At 42.1% G+C, this 22849-nt stretch overlaps 1 protein-coding gene across 3 annotated transcripts in view; it reads left to right on the top strand.

Annotated features, from left to right (window-relative positions):
- The window catches only part of PRIMPOL (primase and DNA directed polymerase), a 28414-nt gene that overhangs the window by 3970 nt on the left and 1595 nt on the right, over positions 1 to 22849 (top strand). For 2 of the 3 annotated variants that reach the window (XM_019534679.1, XM_019534678.1), the window contains exons 2-10: positions 4184 to 4322; positions 4859 to 5006; positions 11546 to 11836; positions 14177 to 14339; positions 16598 to 16695; positions 17737 to 17832; positions 17916 to 18024; positions 20710 to 20792; positions 20877 to 20923. In XM_019534679.1, the coding sequence (XP_019390224.1) occupies positions 4299 to 4322; positions 4859 to 5006; positions 11546 to 11836; positions 14177 to 14339; positions 16598 to 16695; positions 17737 to 17832; positions 17916 to 18024; positions 20710 to 20792; positions 20877 to 20923 (1059 nt within the window). In that variant the 5' untranslated portion in view covers positions 4184 to 4298. Of the gene's footprint in view, positions 1 to 2765; positions 2858 to 4183; positions 4323 to 4858; positions 5007 to 11545; positions 11837 to 14176; positions 14340 to 16597; positions 16696 to 17736; positions 17833 to 17915; positions 18025 to 20709; positions 20793 to 20876; positions 20924 to 22849 lie in introns of all 3 variants that reach the window. The other variant, XM_019534677.1, reaches the window with a different exon arrangement.

The raw sequence follows: 22849 nt of genomic DNA on the forward strand, positions 1-22849 counted from the left end.
GGAGCAGATAAATATTAATTTTCTAAACGTTTTAGGTACCCTGTGAGCTGGGTTGAATGGCCTGGTGAGCCAAATGTGGCCTGCAGGCCATATTTTGCCTGCCCCTGCTTTAGAGGGCATTTACTTCTGATAGTGGAGGGGCTTGTTAGTGAAAAGACAGGACTGGCAAATGATGTTGATGAAGGAAAAAACAAGTGATAGCAGGAAAAAGGTCAAGAAAAATAATATAGAAGGAAGAAGAAAACAAGTCAGAAAACAAAAGACACAGAGACCAAAAAATTCCACAAAGGAGGGCACCTCATTACTGACAGACCAGAGACAGTACCTCTGGAAAAACAAGGTGGGACACAAGTTGAAATAAGAGCCAAATCACCTGAAATAAACCTCTTCCAAAGTTTTTAACTCCATTTATTTATAACCGTTTGTGTTTCAGATTTTGTGACAATTTTTTTTTTAAATGAAATGTTTATGAAAACAAAGTCAACCAAAAAATTAAAACAAAACACAAACAGCATTTCAGTGGACACTTCCATTTGATGATTTAAAATGACTTCTACAAAAAAATATTGTAGGCCTCTGCTAGATGTAAAGAAAACCTAGAATAATTGAAAACAAATGACTATCTTGATGTCTCCTAGTATAACAAGGACAGGATGAAGGAAAATAGGCTGTTGTTCATTCTGTGGTTAGTTGCTTGTTGTGGTTCTTTCCCCTGGCCTCTTCCCTTCAGGTTTCATATATTGTTGCAATGAAAATTATTCACTAGTCTTGAGTGCAGTGTTCTATTGTAATCTTTCTAAAAGCGTGGTTGCTATAACATAATCCTTCTGCCCTATAAAATATGCCATAAAGTTGTCCATCAGAGTTAGTGACTTAAGTTGTTTCCTAAGCGCTTCCTAAATATACTCATTTAATCATTCAGTTTTCCAGTGTTGAAGCAAATTACCATACCCATGCATTTATGACCATACCTATGCAAATTACCAAGTTATATAAATATAAACTTTAAAGTTGAATTGGTAAAGTTATCAAACACAGTCATTGGAGGAATAGCAACAATTATACATTTGCTTAATTGAAAAAGCTAGGAGTATTTTAGCACAATATATTATAACACATTCAGTTCATCTTGTTTGTATTAGAACTGTATTTTGATAAATCTCACAGAATAACAGGGAAAAATTACTAAAGAACCCATCCTGCATTTGCCTCCATCTTATGAGGAGGCATATTGACTCTGAGCTTTTGCACAGGGTAGGGAGGTCTGCCCTTGCAGGATCAGAGCCTAAATAACAATGCAGGGGAAAGGGTGCAAATGGTAATATGCGAAGTGAGCTACTGTACTTACTTACCAACCACATGCTCCTTTTTCACCCTCCAAAATGGGTGTGTGTATCTTAAACAAGGAAGCTGATTTTAATTTGTTAGAAACAGGGTGGAATAGAGCAAGCAGGCACTCTGACTTATTGTCACCAAGAGGGTTGTTACTTCTTGCATCTACAAACAGCAGGGTCAGAATCTAGTGTTAACCCTTTCAAAGCTGTTGGTGAGGCAGTAGCTTTTGGCTAAAGAGCTTTTAAGCTGGCTGAGGGTGGGTGAGCTGCTGCATGCAGTCTGTAGTATCTTTAGGCTTATGCAGAAGTAATACTTATTATTTACAGGAACTTATATAGAGAACTACCTACAGTAAAGAAGTAACAGTTTTGCTGTTGCCCTTGCAAGAGTCTAGGGCCCAGCTTTGTTGCTGTCCTGGCACATTAGGAAGTCCCTGTTACCTTACCCTGACTCTCTCCTGGGACACTGCACTTCCTGTTCTCTGTTACTATGTCACAGTTGGGCATGACTCTGGAAAAATCTTTTTTACATTATGCCTTCCAAAAACAAGGTTTATATTGTATTTGACGCTATGTAGCAAATGAGAAAATACAGTATTTAAACCAGAAGTGATGGTAACTAACACTTAAGTCATAGGTCTCACCAAAGAAGTCAACTATCAAGTTAAAAGAAATTGAAACTTGGGATACTTGGGTTCAGTTCCCTGTTTTAGCACAAGACTCCCAGCATGACTTTTGCATGAGTCATGTGGGCCTAAGTTCCTTTGTGACTCTTAGTTATCTTTATGCTTCAGTTTTCTGTAAAATAGAGAAACTGCACTTCCAACCTTAGGATTATTGTGATGGTAAATGCAGTAAAAGATAGTGGTATTGGGTTCTTATAAATACCTCATTATCCAAAATTATGGTCATGACAAAGCATGTGACCTAATCACTACCAGTATGTTAGCGTTTCTTTCTCTTCGGGTTACCTGTAGTTTTATACATAGTATATAATAAAAAGATGGCTTGTACATTATTATACTTCGCTGAGAGTTTTATACTTCTATCTCTTAATGTACAGTGCTCTTTTCTATAGATGATTGCCTTCTAACTGGTGGTATTTGCTATAGATCAAAATTACTAAAGATATACAATACCACTTCAGCCTCATTTTTGATATGTTATCAAAGATTTGCACTGATGTTAACTTTACTGAGTGGGCTTCTCCAGACTTATACTGCTATAACTGAAGTCAGAACGCAGTTCTTGCATAGCAGCAAGTTCTACTGTTTTAATTTAAAACAATCATTTGGTAGGTTTTTAATAAATAGAAACTTAGTGTCTCAGATGAAGGGTTAGTAAATAATTTCAATGAGACCATATTGACAACAAAGTATTTTAAAAAAAAAGGAAAAAAGTAAACTGTCCTTTTGTTTCAATCTTGAAAAGGAAGTGCATGTATTTGCTTTGGAAAAGAACACTGAAGACGGACAAAGGTTTTACCTTGTGACAACATATATTGAGCTTTGGTTCTATTATAAGTAAGTATTTGATAAACACCTCTCAGCTGCTCTGTGCTTTGCTGGGGCTGGGGTAGGTGCAGTCTGGCCTTTAGAAGCATGATTTTGTCACTGAGGGAGACCATATCAGGTAGCCTCATGTGCCAAGCAGAACTTGACTACAAAAGAGAATTTGCTTTTGTGGAGGGGGTAGAAAAACATCATTTTAGAGCCTCAAGAGAGGACATAACTTATGCTTCCATAAATAAACAACTTAAATAGCACTTTTCATAGAAATGTATCACATAATTAATTTCTCGTTTTGTCTGTTGCTATAGAAATCTCAAAGTCAATTTAATTACATGTGGTAAATACAATTTGTTAAATATTATCAGTAATATCTGATTACTGAGAGAATTCTCAAAGTCCAATATTCCTTTTATTGAAGCTATTAACATCATTGTGTGTGAAAGGGGGGGTGTCCCCTCAGTTCAGACATCGACATTTAATTGCATCTACTTTTATGTGAAAGTCATTTATTTTGCTTTCAGGTTTCAGTGCTTTCTATTTGCATTGTAAATCATCTCAGGGGTGTGTTTCTAAAATTAGTTTCCATAAATCTTTTAATTCATTAGCACATGTATGTTCTCAGTACTATAGATTTTGTGTTTGTAACTTATAGGATGCTGCCAATAAGTATTTGTTAAGGTTTCTAGTCTCAAAATGCATATAGAAAGTTGTACAGGACATAATAGGACCATTCTTTCCAAAAGTATTTTCTAATTCTTTTTTTCTTACTTTGGTTAGGGGGAATATGTTAGATTTTTAATATGTTAGATCAGGGGTTTCAGATGTATGGCATGTGGGCCTGATTTGGCCCATGGAGCTGCTCTTTCCACCCCACTGTGCTAATAGCAGGAAGTTGGAGGCATGGCTGGATGGGAGTGGCCCGCCCCAGAATCTAGGGGCCTTGCACCCTGGTGGACATATCATTGGCTTTGCTTGTTGCCACCGCTGCAGTCTTCCCTCCACAGCTGCTGATCTCTTTGCTGCCCTGTGCAGGAGCTGCTGTGGTGGCATGGAACACGTGGCCATGGCAACAGCTCTGGGTTCAGCAAGGGGCATATAGCAGGAGCTGTGCTGCATGTCGTGGGTTGGAGCCACAGCTCTGATTGCTACTGTCACTGCAAGGCCCAAGCTGGTACCTAGGGTTGTATTCAGCCCAGAAGGAGTCCTGTGGCCCAGATCTAACCTAGGGAACAAAGTGAGTTTAGCGCTGTTTTAGATGATTGTTTATTGTTCATGAACATGTATAATAAATCCTGAAACTTTTTCTCTGTCTTTTTTTTTTTTTTTTTTACTTGGCAGAGGTCAGAAATCAAGTCTGTTTCATTGTTATGAAGTAATTCGTGAGAAAGCTGTTTGCAAACTTTATTTTGATTTGGAGTTCTATAAACCAGGGAATCCAGGCACTGATGGCAAAATGATGGTTGCACAGTTAATTGAGGTAAAGATGAAACAGATATTACAACATAATATAGGTCTCTATATTAGTTACTGGCCATAAGATGGAAACTAAAAAAAAAAAAGTGAACTTTTTGTTTCAAGTATATCATGGCTGCAGTTATTTAAATAGAATAATACTTAAAAAAAAGATTTCACATTTAGTGGATATTGAGGATAGCACCTTAAGTTCTGAGGTAGTACTGGCTTATTAGGGATTTCAGTGGAGTTGTGAAATTCACTTTAGAAGCAATAGTATGAGACACTATCCTAGGCTTTTTAGGAGAAACTGGAAGTTTGTTGCCCAGTAGTATCCTAATATTACACCTGTTAGTTTATGAGGTGTGAAATGTGTTGTGTTTATTTCAGCTATCTGAGCTATGAAATCTGAGTCTGATCCAAAAGGAAGAAAATCTGTGCTCGCAACTGAAACTGATAAACTCTTAAATGAAGACAAAAACCTGTAGTTGGGCCAGGATTTATAGACACCTTTTTCTAGCATTTTACAGAAATAAAATCTAACTGTTTTATATTTTTTAGCTTTTTTGTAAAAATCTTGAAGAACGTTATGGAGTTAAATGTTCTGCTAATGATGTCTTGAACTTAGATTCCAGCACTGATGAAAAATTCAGCCATCATTTAATATTTTTACTCCATAAGACAGCATTTAAGGATAATATTCATGTTGGTATGTATGTTTCTTCCTTCTATGAGAAATAAAATGCATGTTTGTATATTTATTGTACAGACAGACACTTTAATGGTGGAAGGATCATAAAAGAAAACAAATGTTCATTTCCAGTTAGGATAACTAATTTTACTTATGTTTCGTTATGCTTTGACTCATCTTCTGCTTATGTTTTTTGTTAGTTTTCTGTGACTAGACCTCTAGTTTAATTTAGAATAGACACATTCTAAATTCAAAAGTTTTATATACTATATGTACAGATTTCACTCGATTTATGCTGTATATGAATTCCTGGGGCATGGTGCAGGTCAGTGGCTGCAAGTAGACAGCGTCCGCCGCTCAGGGCTGCAGCAGGGGCAGGCAGTCACTTGCAGCCAAACAAGAGCAGGCTGGGACCAGCTCAAGTCTGCAGCAGCTGCCGGCCCTAGCCTGCTCTTGTTCTGCTTCAGCCCTGGGAGTGGTGGATGCCCCCTGCTGTGCCATGCCCTAAACAGCCTGGGGCACCGTGCCCTGCGCCCTGGTGCGGTGGAGCCCAGCAGCTGCAAGCAGGTGCCTGCCGCCTGCTCTCAGGGCTGTAGCAGGGGCAGGCAGCCACCTGCAGCCAGGTGAGAGCAGGTTGGGGCTGGTGGCTGCTGCAGGCTCAGGGGCTCCAGGTTCTTCCTTGTGCTTTGCCTGTCTCCACCCCAGCCCTGGCTGCAGCAGCCCTGGGAGCAGCTGGAGCCAGCTGCCTGCACCAGGGCACAGTGCAGCCCAGCAGCTACAGGGAGCTGGCATCAGCAGCTCCCAGGAAAGCTGCACAGGAGCTAGGGTGAGGTGGGGACAGGCAGAGCACTGGGGGGCTCGGGGCATGGTGCAGCCCAGTGGCTGATGGCAGCTGGTGCAGGCAGCTCTTAGGGCCGCTGCAGCTGGGGCAAGTGCCACTTCCCCTCACCACTCAGTGCTCTGCTTGTCCGCACTCACCCCAGCTGGTCCCGGGAACAGCCGACAGGGGAACATATCCCAATTTTTTCCATTATAAAGTAGGTTCACTTTATGCGAACTAGATTTATGTGGCATTCTCCAGGCCTATGCTGATCACATATATGCAAATTTGCCTTACATATAATGAATTTCGGGTACAAAAGGGTCATCATATAAGAGCAAATTCAAATAATTTGAACCTGCATAAATTGAGGGAAACCTGTACTAAAACATCACTGAGGCTGGTTACAAGTTAGATAACTCATTTTGTAACGTGCTTTTGGGGGGGGGGTTGTTTTTTTAATAGATTAAATTAAGCTTTATTGGTCAAAATCTTAAATCCCCATACACTATGCTCAGCAGAAAACTTGTGGGACAGAACACAGGTGCCTTAAAGCCTTTTTCTTAAATCTTTAGCATATAGGGAGTGGTGGGAAGCCATTTTGGGCCTTAATGTAAATTGGAAGGGCTGCTGGACTAGCATAAAGACTGTGCTTTTTGTAGTTCAAATTTCCTAAGTGTAAGTAGGGCTTCATTTGTAATTTTAAAGCAGATTTCTGGGTGCATTATACTGTTGGAACAACAGATCGCCCAGCCCAGGGACCACTGATGTGGTCCCAAATGTCTTTATACAACTTCAGTGTGGTTAATTAAAATTATTTATCTCAGAATCATAAAAATTTACTCAGTGACTGAACATTTTGTATAGAAATAACTTTTAGAAACTGTTTACCTGGCATGCTGCTGTGGTATCTTCAGCTATTCTGCTTAACATATATATGGCAGCTTGGGTCCATGTACAGTGCTGGAATTGTAATGTATTTACAGAACAATGAAATCAGAATAAATTGGAAATAAGAATGTCCTGAGTATAGTTGTAACTGAATGCAAGTGATTGTGTAATAGTATTTATTTACAGAGGTACTGTTCAACTATATAAAAGTTGTAAAAATGTATTGTAGATATAAGTAAATATATACATATTTTTACAACTTTTAAATGATTGAACACTGTAAACAAAGACTATTATATGTATACAGAAGGGACAGATTTGTAGATTGGATTTGTGCCCAGTTTTTGGCAGTTTTAAATCTTCATGTGTAACTGCACACAACTGTTGGAGAAAAAATCTGGTTACAAAGTGAAACTTTATTTGGAAAATACTAGGATTAAGGTTACACATGTATTATGTTATGACACTGTTTATTTACACATGTAACTGTTTGTTCCATGTGATCCCTTTGTTATACAGTGCACAGAAAGGTCCTCCTCTAGAGATTAATTAGAATTTTGTAGTGAAAGAGGTGACTGGCTATGGGATGGCACGTCCCCTCATTTGTAGAAATGGGAAGACATGCTCTGACACAGAGGAGATTGCAGGATGTGGAGGGAGTCATTGCAATTGAAAACTTGGCTGGAGAAACAACTGCCACAGTTTCTGTGTGGTGATAAGTCTAGTTTAAGTGACTTGCTTCTCAGAGATGTTGACTGCTCTTACTTATCTGGGTGCCTTGACATTTGGTCAGTAGACTCCCCTATGCCAGAAGGCATATCCACAGTACAAAGGCTACCCTAGGGCAAATTTTAAGTTTGTCCCCCAAAAGCATGGGTTCCCTGGAGTTCAGAAAAAGGGGACTTTCTTAACATAGTTCAGCTGTCCTGAAAACCTTCCAGCTCTCTGAGGTTTAAGTCAAAAGGCCGTCTCTACAGTGCCTCTCTGCCCTAACTGGTTCAGATGGCACAAGTTTTTGCAGACAATAGGCTACTTTGTCAGATGTTAGACTGACAACGCTTATGCCTCTCTGAACTCTAAGCATTTACAGTCTAAGGCTGTGTCCAGATGAGCATGGACATTTGTTTCCTTGGGGACAAGTTTACTTGTCCCCAGGGCACACCTATGCCATGTGTGCTCTGGCATGTGGTAGGTTACCCCAGGTGGCGTAGGGGAGTTCATAGATTCATGTATGCTAGGGTTGGAAGGAACCTCAAAAGATCATCAAGTCCAACCCCCTGCCTAGGCAGGAAAGAGTGCTGGGGTCAGATGACCCCAGCCAGATGCTTATCCAGCCTTCTTTTAAAGACCCCCAAGGTAGGGAAGAGTACCACCTCCCTTGGAAGCCCATTCCAAATTTTTGCCACCCTTAACGTGAAGAAGTTTTTCCTGATATCTAACTTAAATCTGTTCTCTGTCAGTTTGTGCCATTGTTCCTTGTTACCCCAAGAGGCGCCCTGGTGATCAGAGCATCTCTGATCCCTTAATGTGTTCCCCTACTGAAATTATAGGTGGCCACAAGATCACCTCTCAGCCTTCTTTTGTGAAGGCTGAAGAGGTCCAGGTCCCTCAGTTTCTCCTCATAGGCCTTGTCCTGTAAGCCCCTAACCATATGAGTGGCCATCCTCTGGATCCTCTCAAGTCTATCAACATCCTTCTTGAAGTATGAGTGCCCAAAACTGGATGCAGTACTTCCAGCTGCAGTCTGACCAGTGCTGCATAGAAGTATCACCTTGGTTGTATTTGTCATGTATCTGCTGATGCATGATAAAGTGCGGTTAGCTTTGATGATGATTTCATCACACTGATGGGTCATGTTCATCTTGGAGTCCACTGTGACTCCGAGATCCCTTTCTGCTTCTGTGCTGCTGAGAGGGTCACATCTCAGCCAGTAGGTGTGCTAGATATTTTTGCACCCTTGGTGCAGCACTCTGCATTTGTCCTTGTTTTTGTACTGCATCCTATTGTGTACTGCCCACTTTTCCAACCTGTTCAGGTCTGCCTGCAGTCGTTCCCTACCCTCCGGAGTGTGCACTTCACCCCACAATTTAGTATCATCCACAAACTTGGACAGAGTACACCCACATCCAAGTCACTGATGAAGATATTGAAGAGTACAGGTCCAAGGACTGAACCCTGTGGGACCCCAGTACCCACATCCTTCCAGGCCGATACCGACCCTTCTACTACCACTCTCTGGGTGTGACCACTAAGTCAATTTGCCACCCACCAGACCATGTAGACACCTATGTCACAGCTTCTTAATTTATTTATGAGCAGGTTACCCCAGGTGGGGTAGGGGAGTTCATGTTAAAGGACTTCAAATTAAGCAATGTCCTGAAATGTGAAAAACAGAAGACCCCTTTTCTTAAACCTTATAAGGCTTATGAGGAAAGGAATCAAATTCACAGCCAGCCAAGCACATACAATCTCATTTATGTCAGGTAACTTAGTTTTATTCATGCCAATGATAAATATGGTTCAAAGAACACTGGAGAGTCAGTTGAGAAATATGGGGTGTGATTCTAACATGAAGTGATTAGAGAAACAGAAAGAAAGAGGGTGGAGATAGATACTAATAATACAGAAACTGAATCTAATTTTCTCTTCTAGTCTGCTAGGAAAGCACTTCTTGCTGCTGATCCTGTATATGCCACTGCTACTAACCAAAGGCAGGAAATGGGGAGGAGGAGGACTCTTCTGTATTTTAGCCTCAGTAGCTGAAACGTTCAGGCACTTGCCCAGAAAACAAGAGACCTAATTCAGGAGCAGCTTGAACTTGTCTCTCTCTGACTTCCTGGCACAGTGCTTTAACATTGCAGGTTAGACATTCTTCAGCTTTTCTTTTGAAGCTGACCACCTGGGGCCCTGGGCAACTGGAAGAGGGAGATGTATAGGACAAGGAGGAACAGATCTAGCTGGAGGGTCTGTGGCTCAATAGGATGGATCTACTGTGGAAAGAAGCCGGTCCTGGACCTTTGCTCTCAATGGGGTGGACACTTCCCCACTGCTCTCCATCCATTTTATCCAATATTATTAAATGCGTGATTTGGTGGCTCAGCTTCAAAAGGAATGTTGGAGAGGGAACTAGAAAATACCTGACCCGTGCTCTGGTGGCTTGAGTGCTATGAGGTTCAAATGTTCTGGATAAGAGAAAACCAGGCTCTCCCATTTCCTGGAGAAGTGCCTAACCACATGGTTATTGAGGTTAAAGTTTGGGAGGGTTGACCCCCACCTGATATCTTTTTTCCTTTGTGGTAGCCACGTACCTTCTTGACTAGTGTGTAGCCTACTGAGTATGTGCAGTAGCCATGTGAGCACCTCTGTTTTGCTGGAAATAAAATCACAAACTGTGCAATGATGCCAAAAAAGGCCACTTGTGCAGCTGGAAAACTGCCTTTTAGGTGGACAAAGTTTCTCCCCTAAGCATTTGATGCTGCATTGATGCATATGAACTATCCTAGCAACTTTACTAGTTGCTTACATTCACAAGTGTTAACAGAATCAGACTTTCAGTTGACTAAGAATGTGGAATGCTGCTTGTGCTTATTGGGGATCCCTAATGGAGTATGCCCCCAGGGGCAACTGTGATGCCCCTGGAGGTCACACAGCACCCATCCTCCTACTCCAGTTCCCCTTTACTCTCCCTTGGCCTCACGTCACCTGTCACACTCTGATGTTTAAGTTAATGAATAAAGATATATATTAGGTGGTGTCATGTTCCATCCACCCTGCTCATCATCAGATTGCCAGTCTACAATCCTTATACCCTAGATTGGGCTTCTGGCTCTGTCTCTCTGTCATCTGGGCCCCTTGGCTCTGTCTCACTTGAACAGCGGGGGTGGGTATAGACTTGTGGGTGGCTGTTGGTGTGTGGGTATGTGGGGTGAGGGAGCATGTGGGTGTGTGGATATGTGGAGTGTAGGTGGGTATGGGGTTTGTGGGGAGATGTGTGGGGGGGAAGGTGGCTTGTGTATGAGGGGTTGTGGGTCTGGGGGCCTGCATATATGGCAGTGCAAGGGGTTTGGGTGGGTGCACAGTCTCTCCCTCCCTTATTGCTCTTTCTCTGTGTCTGTCTTTCTCTGTTTCTCTCCCCCCTTCCTCCCATTGCAGGGGTGCATACATATACATATCCTCCTGTTCCTGGCTCTGTGGTACCAGCGTGGGTCCCATGCTTTGGTGATGCAGCGGGGGGCCACATGGGGCTGGAATGGCCAGCAAGCATGCGAGGAAGCAGTGAAAGCTGTGGCAGGCATTGGCTTCTGGTTGGGGAGGGGGCTGGAGGTGGGGCTGTATTGGCCTGGTTCCTGACTCCTGTCAGCTTCCCCTGGGTCCTACTGCCCCTGGCTCCTGTCATCTTTGACAGGTAGCCAGGAGCAGATAAATATGGTTATGGTTAGATGAAGCTACAATGATAGCACTATAGTCTTCCTCCTTGAAATATGTTGATCATTTAACTACTGCCTCAGAAGAAATAGACTCCAATAGGCCAGCATGTGCTTGCACTTGTTTTCCAAATATAGTACTACTTAGTTTACTGTTTTAAAATACTATAACCAAAATGTGTGCAATCCTTTTAAATATTGTTCTTGTGGTTTTTACAAACAAACTTCAGTCTCTGTAAAGTTAATGCCAAAACTTGGATTTTCAGTGCTTTTGGATTTCAGGTGTGGTTGGGCATTGACATAGTCTATGAAGAGCAGAAAGACACTATGCTGCACCTTCCACTTAAAATTCTTTGCACAAAAGATGAAATGTATTTTTGTTGAACAAATAAGACTCTGATATATATCTTTTCTTATTTAAGGTAATTTTGTGAGAACAGTTTTGCAGCCTGCTCTTCGTTTAACTAAGACTAAAGCTGCTGCTCCAATTCCAGAAGAGGAGATAGGTCATGTTTTCCAGTCTTCCAAAGCTACAGCTGAATTAAATGGTTCTCCTGTTAATACTGTAGCAGTAATGGATGCTTTTGGAAGTTGGCAGTCTTGCATGTGCAAAACGCTGGACACTGAGACTTCACAACAGAAGGAAAAATCAGAATTTTCCTTTCTGGTAGTAAATGATAAAGATGGAGGCAACCAACTTTTTGTGGATATGGGTAAATATAAACCTGAGTTGTCACCATAATGATGAGCCAAATTCTGCTCTCATCTGTTGTGTAGGAAATATAATAATCAACAGCTGTCTGGAGCAGGGGTTGGAAGCCTTTAGCCTGTAGGTAGGATTTGAATTGTTTCTGACTCGCAGAGCCAGGACAGCAGCAACATCTGGCAGTGGAGGAATTTATGGTGCAGGGTACTATGCAGTGGAATGTGGTCATGGGGGGACATTAGTAGCAACCAAATTGTAAGCACTGGCCTGTCTTAGACTGAAGATTATTAATTTAACCCACTGCTGCTCAAAGGTTGCTGATCCCTGGTTTAGTGCAAAAGCAGAATGCTCCTTTCTGGAGTATATACAAGTCTCAAGAGAAATCCTTCTAATGAATGATTTGGTGTACCTTTAGGGGAGAATTTTGAAGTAAGATCTACTCGACAAGTATTTCAGTTGCTAGTCAGTTTCAGGTAATCTGGATCAGTTTACTACCATGTTAAAAAGCAAATAAGTTGCTGAATTTTGAACATAAAACTTGTAGTTATTAAAGCAATAATAGTTCATAGGAAATACTTTAAAAAAAAAAATAGTCAACGGCAGACAGCAGGGCTATAGGTATATGACCATGACACACAACTACAGAGCTGCACAAGCCAATTTGAAAACCAGACATAATGGAGCTGTGGCAGCACAGCACTTATCTGAGCTAACGTACTTATTCTTCTTCAGGTGTAGTTAGCCTGATTTATCTGCTGTGCTACTGGGACTACACTGCCTTTAGAACTTGAGCTGGCCTGCCACTTGGCCCAAGGGTCTCTGTAGAACATTACATTGTCATAAATTTCATATACATTAGGGCTGGAAGAGACCTCAGGAGATCATCGAGTCCAGCCCCCCACCCCAAGGGCAGGAAGTCAGCTAGGGTCAAAGGATCCCAGCAAGATAGGCATCCAGCTCTTTCTTAAAAGAGTCTAGAGTAGATGCTTGCACCGCCTCCGGAGCGAGTCTATTCCAGGCCTTGGGGGCTCAGACAGTAAAGAAGTTCATGCAGATGTACTCCAAGTGCCTGTGTATCAGAAAAATCGCTGCCTTTATCAAAATACAAATTCATATTGTTAGGAAGTAACAACTGATCTGCCATAGCTGCTTATAGTATAGATTTTTCTCCGATTTTTTTTTTTTTTTTTTTAACCTTGTGTTATAAAGTGTTGGAAGATTGGCTTGTGGGCAAGAGCCTTACAGGCTAGTTCCTGGCTCACACAAGTATGTTTCTGCAGTAATGTAACATTATGGACACTAATCTTTTTATCAGCCAGTGGCATTTTTTTACCTTACTATTGTGCTGTTATTCTGTGACAAACAAGTGCAATCAAGTGCCCTAGAATGGGACTGTTACCTCATCCATGTTAACAGTAACTGCTACAGCAAACCTAGCGTATAAAAATTAAGGAAGGAGAACACAGTTATGTAACACAACAAGTGTTTAACTTCAGATATTAGCTTTAGCCAAATGTGAGAGAGAACATAGTGGTTGTTTTTACCACCATAGCTTACAAAGTCAATGGTCTAACATCTCTCCCACTATGCACTTGGTCCAGTAAGTGATAATCACCAAAAACCAGGATCACCTTACCTCTGTAAAGTGTCAGAGAGGGAACAAGACTGAACAGGAAGATATTGAAAGATGAGATGAAATGCAGTGACAGAACTGAGGGGGGAAGGGAGGGATATGCTTTTAACTCCACTGCCTGTCAGCACTCTGCCCTTTTACTTTTGCACAAAACTGAATTCAGCCACAAATTAAACCTTCCATTTCCCCAGCAGTTTCAGAGCAGAACTTGTCAAATCATCTCTCAAGATGTTTGATATGAAAATTGCATTTTTCTGTCTATGGTATTTATGTTGTTTATAGTGTAGATATGATATGATCAGTGATGCACAAGGGACAGGAAACAAAGAGCTAAACTGTGTTCCTGATGCAAAATACTTGTGTTTAAGGGGCAGGGTACTTAATGGTAAACTAGCTTTTATAAAATAACTATTTAAAACAGAGACTGGGAAACAATTTTTAGAGCTGACTGAACTAGTTAGCTCTTTTGGTACTAATCTGTTGTTTGGTTTAATAAAATGCCTGGGCAGCAATTTGAGCAACTGGCCTAATAAATTGATAATGTGAAAGTATGTATTGCAGCAGAGAAGTAAAGCTTACACCATGGGTGTTGAAATAGAATCAGCAACATTTTGCTCTGCTCAATTAGACATTCATGTATAGTGTGCAAATGCTAAATGTTATATAGAACCTGGCCAACTCCAAATGTGTTAAGAAACATGTATCTTTTTGTAGGAGTTTATACAAAGAATAGAAACTTTCGGCTGTATAAATCATCAAAATCAGGAAGACACGTGACTTTGGAAATAGCAGAGGATAACAAATTTGTGCCTAAACTCAAAGAGAATATTTCTATTGAAGAGCAGTATTTCCTTTCCTCTTTGGTCTGCAACGTTAGGTAACCTTTTTGTTGCGCTAGAATTTAGCAAACATCTAAAATGTAAACTTTAATAACATTCAGAGTTGCTGGTGGGCTGATATTCTAAAGACATTAGTACACAATATTCAAAGAAAGCTTAGTTACTATTTTTAACAGATTAAGTTCTCTGGTTATTTGGATTTCTGACGCAACTTTTTTTGGACTTACCTTCTAATCTGCAGTGAGTTTAGAGAAACCATTTGATAGTTACTGAAGTGTCCCCTGATTTAAAAAAAAACAAGATAAAAGGTATTGACTTGTCAGGTGAAGACCAGTGCCAAATAAGTGCTATATTTCTACTACTGTACTCCTAAATTTAGACGAGATTCCTCAATGGTTCTGTATGTGCAGTTAAAGACACTTGGTCTGGCATCCTGAATATGTAAAGTAAAAGGAATTGTTCTGTACACAAGCTTGAGGATCAGCAATTTTTTCCTCAGTGCCTTTCAGCTAGATATACAAATTGCAATTTATGATCAAAGGAGATCAGGGGATAAAGTCCTTAGACCAGAAGTTCCCAACCACCGGATTGTGGCACGAGCCCCCCCATTTGGACACCTGTTTGTCTGCCTGGGGGAGCAGCTTCTGGGGTCACAGATGAGCTTCCGGGGTTAAAGCCAGGTGGCAGGGGAGCCCGGGGAGGAAGGAAGCTGGCTCCATGTGCCCTGTCCCATTCCCGCCAGGCCACAGTAAAAAAAAAAAAAAGTTGGGAACAGCTGCCTTAGACTATAACTTACCGAGCATCTTCTATGACGGGTGGGCAAAATATAGCTGGAAGGCTGGATCCGACCCACCAAGCGCTTTCGTCTGGCCCACCGCACCCACCAACAAACTGTGCTTTGCCTAGCCCTTTTGCCCATGAGGGTGGGAGTGAGGTGCCCTACGTATACAACCCCCCCCCCCCCCAACACATCCAGTTGTGCCTTGATCCCACTTTCGTGGGTGGAAGGGTCCAGCCAGGCCAGCGTGCAGCTTTCACACGGTTGCAGCCCCTGGGGACCTGCTCCACTTCCCAGTCTTCCGCTGGCTCTGGGCAGCAGGTAGAGAAGCAGTGGGGGCAGAGCTGCAGCTGGGCAGGGGCACTGAGTGTGGGGCTGGGGTGGGCAGAGCTTGCCTGGGCAGTGTGTGGGAGGTGTGGGGACCATCCCCCTACACTGCCCCCATGGCACACAGCCCTGACAGGCAGTGGTGGCAGCAGCAGCAGGTGGGGTGCTCAGGGTGCAGGTGCCTGGTGGAGCACAGCTCCAGCCAGCACTGCACAACACAGTGAGGGGTGCAGCCTCCCCTGGGCCATCTGTATCACTGGCATTCCCACTTGCGCTCAGCCCCCATGCTTGTTGGGCATAGGAAGGAAGCCCCATGCACTGCAACTAGCTGCCTTCCCTGCCCCTCCAGGGGAAGGTGCCTGGGGCTTGCTTCTTCTACTTGCAGTTCTGGCAGGGAAGGCAGTTGGCTCCAGCGCATGGGGCTTCCCTCCCGGGCCCATGGACCGCAGGGACCATGTGTGAGTGGTGGGGAGCACTGATGATACAGACAGCCCAAGGGAGGACGTGCCCCTCACTGCATTGTGCAGTGCTGTGGAGCCATGCCCTGCTAGGCATCAGCACCCTGAACACCCCTGGCTGCTGCTGTGCCATGGCAGGAGTTTGGGGGGGTGGTCCCCACTCTCTCTACCCTGCCTCACACCCTACAGTCCCCCTCCATCCCCTATGTCCCCCTTGCACACACATCTACCATACACACTACACAGCAGCCCACCCCATCACACACACCCACACCCCACCATACACAAGTCCCCCCAAAATGTACAAAACTAAGAATGTATTTTTGAGTTATTATGCAATCACCTCTGTGTACACTACACAAACACAAATCATGACAAAAATATTTTTCATAATAAAATTAAAGTAAGTTATAGTGGGTGTGTGACTTTTAGTCTATGATTTGGTTTGTTTCTGTTTGACAACCCCTCCTTCCAAAAGGAGCATTTCCAGGGGGCGAGGAGAGGGACTTCCAGTGGCAAACATTAGGGGTGGGACTTTGGTCCCAAGGTAGTGACAGTGGGGCGGGGCAACTGTCAAGGGGCAGGACTACCCATGTGACACTCAACAGCTCACTAGAACTCATTAAGCAACCCTCAACCCACAATAATTGCCTGCCCCATATCTATGAGAAGCCAGGTTGTTGCAACTTATAATTACTGCAGTGGAATCTTATTCTGTCCTCTCTCTTGCTAGGTCTTCAGACATTGAAAAAATTCTAACCTGTGACAACCCAAATGAGAAGAGAGGCACATCTATGCACTTAAATAGTAATATTTCTAGGAGCCCTTCAGGTAGTTTAAAAACTTGTTAAATGCATGTTTTTACTGTAGAGAAACAGTTTTTCTGAACTATAAATGCCTGAATCATTTTATCATACATAGTACAATGCACCTAATTTCTCTCAACATCTGACTGTTCAAGTGATGATCTACATTTTGGCTGGCTTATTACATGTAGCAGAGAGAAGTAGTTAGCCATGTTAATCTTAAATCAGGCAGAAGGCAAGGTAGATTTGCACCTTATAGACTAACTAAATCAGAGATGTAAAAACTTTCATAAGCTTGCTTCATCAGATGCCAAGAAGGGACTGCAGGAAACTGAGTTCCTAAATAGAAAATAGTGGTTAGACTGTAAAGGGTAGGGAAGGGGGAAGAAAAAAAGGGGACAGTGATGGGAGAGGCAGGGTGGGTAGAATAGAGTGAAACTCATGAGGGACAAGAGTTATAAAAGCGAATCCAGAAAATAGGATAACCTGTAGTTTTGGCTTAGCATGGTTGTAGCCTGTGCATGTTTTCTTTTTCCACAATTTCCCATTTAAATTGTTTTTTAAAGTTTCATCATCTCAGAACAGCTACTGTTATGCTGCCCATTCCAGACCCAGGTCAGTGATCTGAGATGTGAGTAAGGCTAGTAACTTAAAGGGTCAGATTTGGTCATCCTTGCTCATCCTGAATTACTCCTTTTTCCAGCAACAGTCCAACTTGAAATTGGTGGAACTGCTTGCTGTATAAGGTAGTACTCAAACTATGTTGCATAATCTAGCTCATGGTGAGAATTTTGCTATTCATTTGAACATTAAGCAGTTACCAACTTCTAAACTGCAGGACCATCTTCTATGGTGATTACAATATGCCATTACCAGAGTGTCCTCAGAGGTCAAGCAAGAACAACTTGTACAAGAGTGGCTTTCTAAGAGATAATACCAACCATCATTAAGCTCAATTCTGCTTTTATTTTATAGTAATGAGTAGACCCATAGTGATTAATAAGAATAAAGTACACTTCTGTTCTTGAGCCTGTCTAATCTGTAACAGTAATTCCATGTATTTTAATTTTAACAGATCCCATAGAAGGATATCAGTATTCTCCCTATCCTGAAGTTGACCGCTTTGTCCTTTCTTTAGTTAATAAAGATGGTGTTCAAGGAGGTGAGATGCACCCTTTTCTTTTTTTGAGAGAGAGATACTCTACAAACGTCACTGATTCAAATACATTATTATTTATTTTCCAGGGATACGACACTGGAATTATTTTTCCCTGGAAGAACTACTTGTTTATGACATTTGCAGATATCGCTGGTGTGAAAACATTGGAAGAGCTCACAAAAGCAACAACATAATGTATGTTGTTTATTATTCTCCCTGAAGGAGCTATACTTAACACACACATTTTTATAAAAGAACATCTCGATAAGGAATGCAACTTATTTATGCTTTTGCCCTATTGAATGAAAACTCAGGGTAGGGGTTGTCTTATGTCCTTTATAGCACTTAGTAAAACAGGGTTCTGACCCTGATGGATTCTCTGTGCCACTCACTAGAAGCAATAAAAGGGAAGATTTTCAGTATAGTAGCTAAGATTGCCTTAAGAGTTGTTCTAAGTTGAATTTTGCTTTGTTAGTTTCTCAGAGCAGTAAGACAAGAAGGCATGCTAATGTCCAGTGACCACATTTGTGTGGTTCTTCTGTTCATGAAGCTTAACAACATGACTGCTGTGGTGTGACTATTAAAGTGTAATTTTGGGATGTATGACATTCTAGAATGAAGAGCAGGCCATGTTAATATTGCTGGAGTTACAAAGAGAATTAACTTCAGTTTTGGTAAAATGGCAAAGATGATTCCTGACCCTGCTGCGGTAAAAGTTTGCTATTGACTGCAGTAAGGTATCACTCCAAATTTTTGGTTAACGCTGTTGAGAAACTAACAGCTTTAAGAATGTTAAGTCAGTTTTACTTGGAATAGAAATAGTTATACCCTGGACAAGTAAATGGTGCTGGTGAGTGACTGGATGTGAAGTTGACTGTGACTGCAAATGACTAGACGTATGACTTTGCAAAGGCAACATGTCTGATTGGATCCAAATTTAAGTCCACTCCATTTCTGAGGGCATTTATCAGTATTTAAAATACTGAATGCATGATGTTTATTTAAGCATATCTAAAAAGTTCTGAAGTTCTATTGTGTGGTTTTCTTCCATTTCCTAGGGAATTCATCAAATGCACAAATATAAAAGGGGAATAATTTGCTAGGCAACAATACTAAAGAAAAGCATGTGGGGTGATAGTGAACTGTAAACTGACTGACTCAATGATGTGACACTTGCAAAAATGTTACATTTCCTTCTGAGATGTGTTAGCATATATACCAAGTAAGATTTGGAAGAAAAATTGCTCCAGTCTATCCTTGATAGTAATTTAGTCTCATCTGGAGTACAGGGTCTAGCCATGGGCCCTACACTTCAAGAAAAATGTACAAACAAAAATCCAGAGGAAAACGACAAGCACATGTAGAGACCTACTTAATTCACAGCAGCTGCCCACCGATTTCACAGGCAGAATGCAGGGTCTAGCAGCCGTTTTGGGTGGAGTAGTGCCCCTCCACCTCCAGTTGGCTGAGGGGACGCAGTGGCCCCCACCCTGCACTGCTGATTGGCTGTAAGGCTTATCTGTCATGCAGCCCCACCCCTTGCTGCTGATTGGTAAAGGGCAGGGCCACATGACAGGCAGCTCTTACAGCCAGTCAGTGGCGAGGGGCAGCAGCCATCTTGCTGGCAGCACTTTGAGCGGGTAGCCGTCCCTGCAGGCTGCCACTATACCCTAAGGACTGCTTTTTTATTTTCTGTAAGCCTCCCCCCCAGATTTAGTGGGCATTGCAAAATCTGCAAAATCACAATTTTGGTAGGTCCCTAAGCATAAATTGCTTAGAAAACATGGCCTGTGAAGAAACATTGAAGGAACTGAGCTTTAGTCTCAAAGAGAGGGACAAGGAAGGTGCAGATGTTCAGATTATTTTCCATGCCCACAGGGAAGAGGACAAAAAGTGGTTTGCTTCATTTTGCAGCAAGGGACATCTAGATTAGATATTAAGAAATATATGAATTGTCAAATTCTGCAGCAGCTTAGCCAAACAAATCACAGAATTTCCTATATTGGAAGCTGGTCAGGCTGACTTGGGTCGGGTCTGAGGTCAGAGCTAAGATGCAGCTCCCACCGCCGCTTCTCCCTGCTGCCTTGCAGCAGCATAGGCAAAGACTTCCCCCCCATCTCTGCTGGCTGGATCCAGTGACTCCATGGGCCATCTTACATAGCTTGCCAACCACTGTATTAGAGCATATCTTGGCATAACTCAGGGGCAGGCAATTATTTTGGGTGGAGGGCCGCTTACTGTGTTTTGGCAAGCCATCAAGGGCCACATGACAGGCAGCCCAGGGCAGATGAATATTAATTTTCTAAATTTTTTAGGGGCCCCGCAGGCTGGATAGAATGGCTTGGTGGGCTGCATCCAGCCCATCCCTGGCATAACTGATCCTGCCTCAATGGAAGGGGAGGGCTAATAATCTCTTGAGGTCCCTTCCAGCCATGCACTTCCAGAAAACTGCAGAAACATACAGACAGAATGAACGTAAGTTCAAACAGAGGCTTAGCTGGATTCATTCCAAGAGGAAGGGATTTAACTTATGCTTTGTAACCTGTCTTAGTCCCATGTCCTATTTTAATGTACATTTGAGATTAATTGTTTCTCTGTCAAAACCTCGGCTTTAATCCCTCCTCTCCCCCCAGTTCCTTTATATTCAATATATGCAACATGATCTCGTTAGTTGTATGCTGTTACTGTAAAATTACATTAATATAAAGGTTGTATTCTAATTACAAACAGGACAGATTCTATTTACTGTTATAGATAATGGTTGAAATCCTTTAAGCCTTTGACATAGTCTCACTTCAGCAAGGCCGGGATTTCTCCCTCAAAATGTGTGTTGTGTTTATGCTGTTAAACTTTAGCCAACATATGCATTTGTATTTCAAGGATCCTGATAGATCTAAAAAAGGAAGTTTGGTATCAAAAATGTCATGACCCTGTTTGTAGAGCAGAAAACTTCAAGTCAAAATGTGAGTATTTTTTCAATACATTTTAACATTTAAAGTTGTATTTAATAATTTCTGAATTTAAAAAAAATACTATATTTGATTTAGGGTCTCCATTACCACCTGAGATATGCCTCCCATTTCTCTTCAGAGAGGTACGTGTGTTTTTATTTCTAACTACTGAATAAAGTAGTTACAAATACAGGCTGGGGGCTGATTGGCCAGGCAGCAGCTCTGCAGAAAAGGACTTGGGGGTTACAGTGGACAATAAGCTGAAAATGAGCCAGCAGTGTTCCCTAGTTGCCAGGAAGGCTAATGGCATACTGGGCTGCATTGGTAGGTGTGTTACCAGCAGATCAAGGGAAGTAATTATTCCTCTCTATTCAGCACTGGTGAGGCCACTTCTGAAGTACTGTGGTCAGTTCTGGGTCCCGCTGTAGAAAGGATGTGGACAAATTGGAGAGAGTCCAGCAGAGGGCTATCCCCTGGCACACTGACACTGGGGAGTGAAAGCTCTGGCACACAGGGCATGGCGGGAGGGGCAGTGGTCGGAACTTACAGCCTGAACAGGCAAAGAGCAAAATGCAGCACTTGTGTACCCCCTGCCTGTGTCTTATGTACCCACCCCCAGGGGTACATGTACCATGGGTTGAGAAGCACTGGTCTATGGCACTAATTGTAATGGGGTCAGCAAGGGTGCTGACAGACTTACCTTAGCTGTGTTCTAATCCATTGAGGGGGAAAGGAGTAGCATGAGCTGTCAGCTTGCCCAACCTCAGCTGGGGGGTTGGGGAATGAGACGGAGCCCCCTTGCCTCTTAGGTCCCCTCAATACCCCAGCTGGGGTAGCTGTGGGAGAAGGACCATGAGGCCAGAGGCTCTATTCCATCCCTTCCCCTCCAGCTCCAACTAGGCAGCAAACCCCAGCCAGCAACTTGGTGCTGTTTCCCCCTCTCCCACCCCGGCACTGATAGCCCAGCCCACAAAGCGCAAAAAATTAACCGCAGGCAACACAAGTTGCCTAAGACACACTGAAGCAGAGCGCCATCATCTAATGCCTCATTTGAGAGGCTTTTTTGCGTGCTCAACCATTTAAAGGCACTCTGCAGCTGTGTATGTGTCTGTCAGCACAGCTATAGAGCACTTTTAGGGGCCTGAATTCATGAAAAATATAACTTGTGTAACCACCCCAAGTGTTTGGGGTTTTTTTTAAATATGATAATAGTATAGCAACTAAAGAAGTGGTAGCGTACACTGGACATCATTTTATCTGTATCTATACAAGTCTTGTTTATAATAGTACAAGAGTTCAGTCTCTGGCTATTTCTTCACTATCTAACTCAGTAGTTCTCAACCTATTTTAGACTCAAGGCACACCTTGGAAAATACCAGCCCTTAGTACAAAAAATAACAATTCTGCTGTTTCAAAGGACTCAGACCACAAGACATCAGGATGTTTTTAAAAGTCTGAATTCCTATTTGAAATCTCTTTGTTTATCTTGTGAATCATGTTTGCACACCTAAAAATCCTAACGTTGTGTGACACACCACAGCTTCCTTGAAAGGATCTTAAGGCACTCCAGGGCTATGGCACTCAAGTTGGTTAGACCTGTGATTCTCAACCAAAGTAGTTACATGCTCCTTGCAGAGGCTTTTTTTTTTTAGGTTAGGGATATGCTGGAGCAAATAAGTCAACTATCCACTGCAACACAAAACACCATGGAAATACAGCTGGTATCTGTGTAGAACTTAAATATTTTTGCCTTAAGATACTGACAATGATTCAGCCTTAAAATGGTACAATATTAAACTAGTCAGTGACTCTTAAATATAAAATTGTATCATCATTTTTTAATCTCTCTCTAATAAAGCATTTTGAAGAATATACTTAATGCAAGACTTCTACATTTTTAGAGTATCTTGCAATTAATATCCTGAATTTTGAAGATAACAGTTTTTCATTAACGCTTAGTAAAAATTTGGTCAAAGTAATTCCAACTATTAATCTGTTTTACATGCAGATATGCAGTTAAAAGTCCCGTTTAAGGTATCAGAGGTTGGTAACTATATATAGTAAATAAT

This window comes from Crocodylus porosus, unplaced genomic scaffold, assembly GCF_001723895.1.
Source record: "Crocodylus porosus isolate Cpor-Errol unplaced genomic scaffold, CroPor_comp1, whole genome shotgun sequence".
Lineage (NCBI taxonomy): Eukaryota > Metazoa > Chordata > Crocodylia > Crocodylidae > Crocodylus > Crocodylus porosus.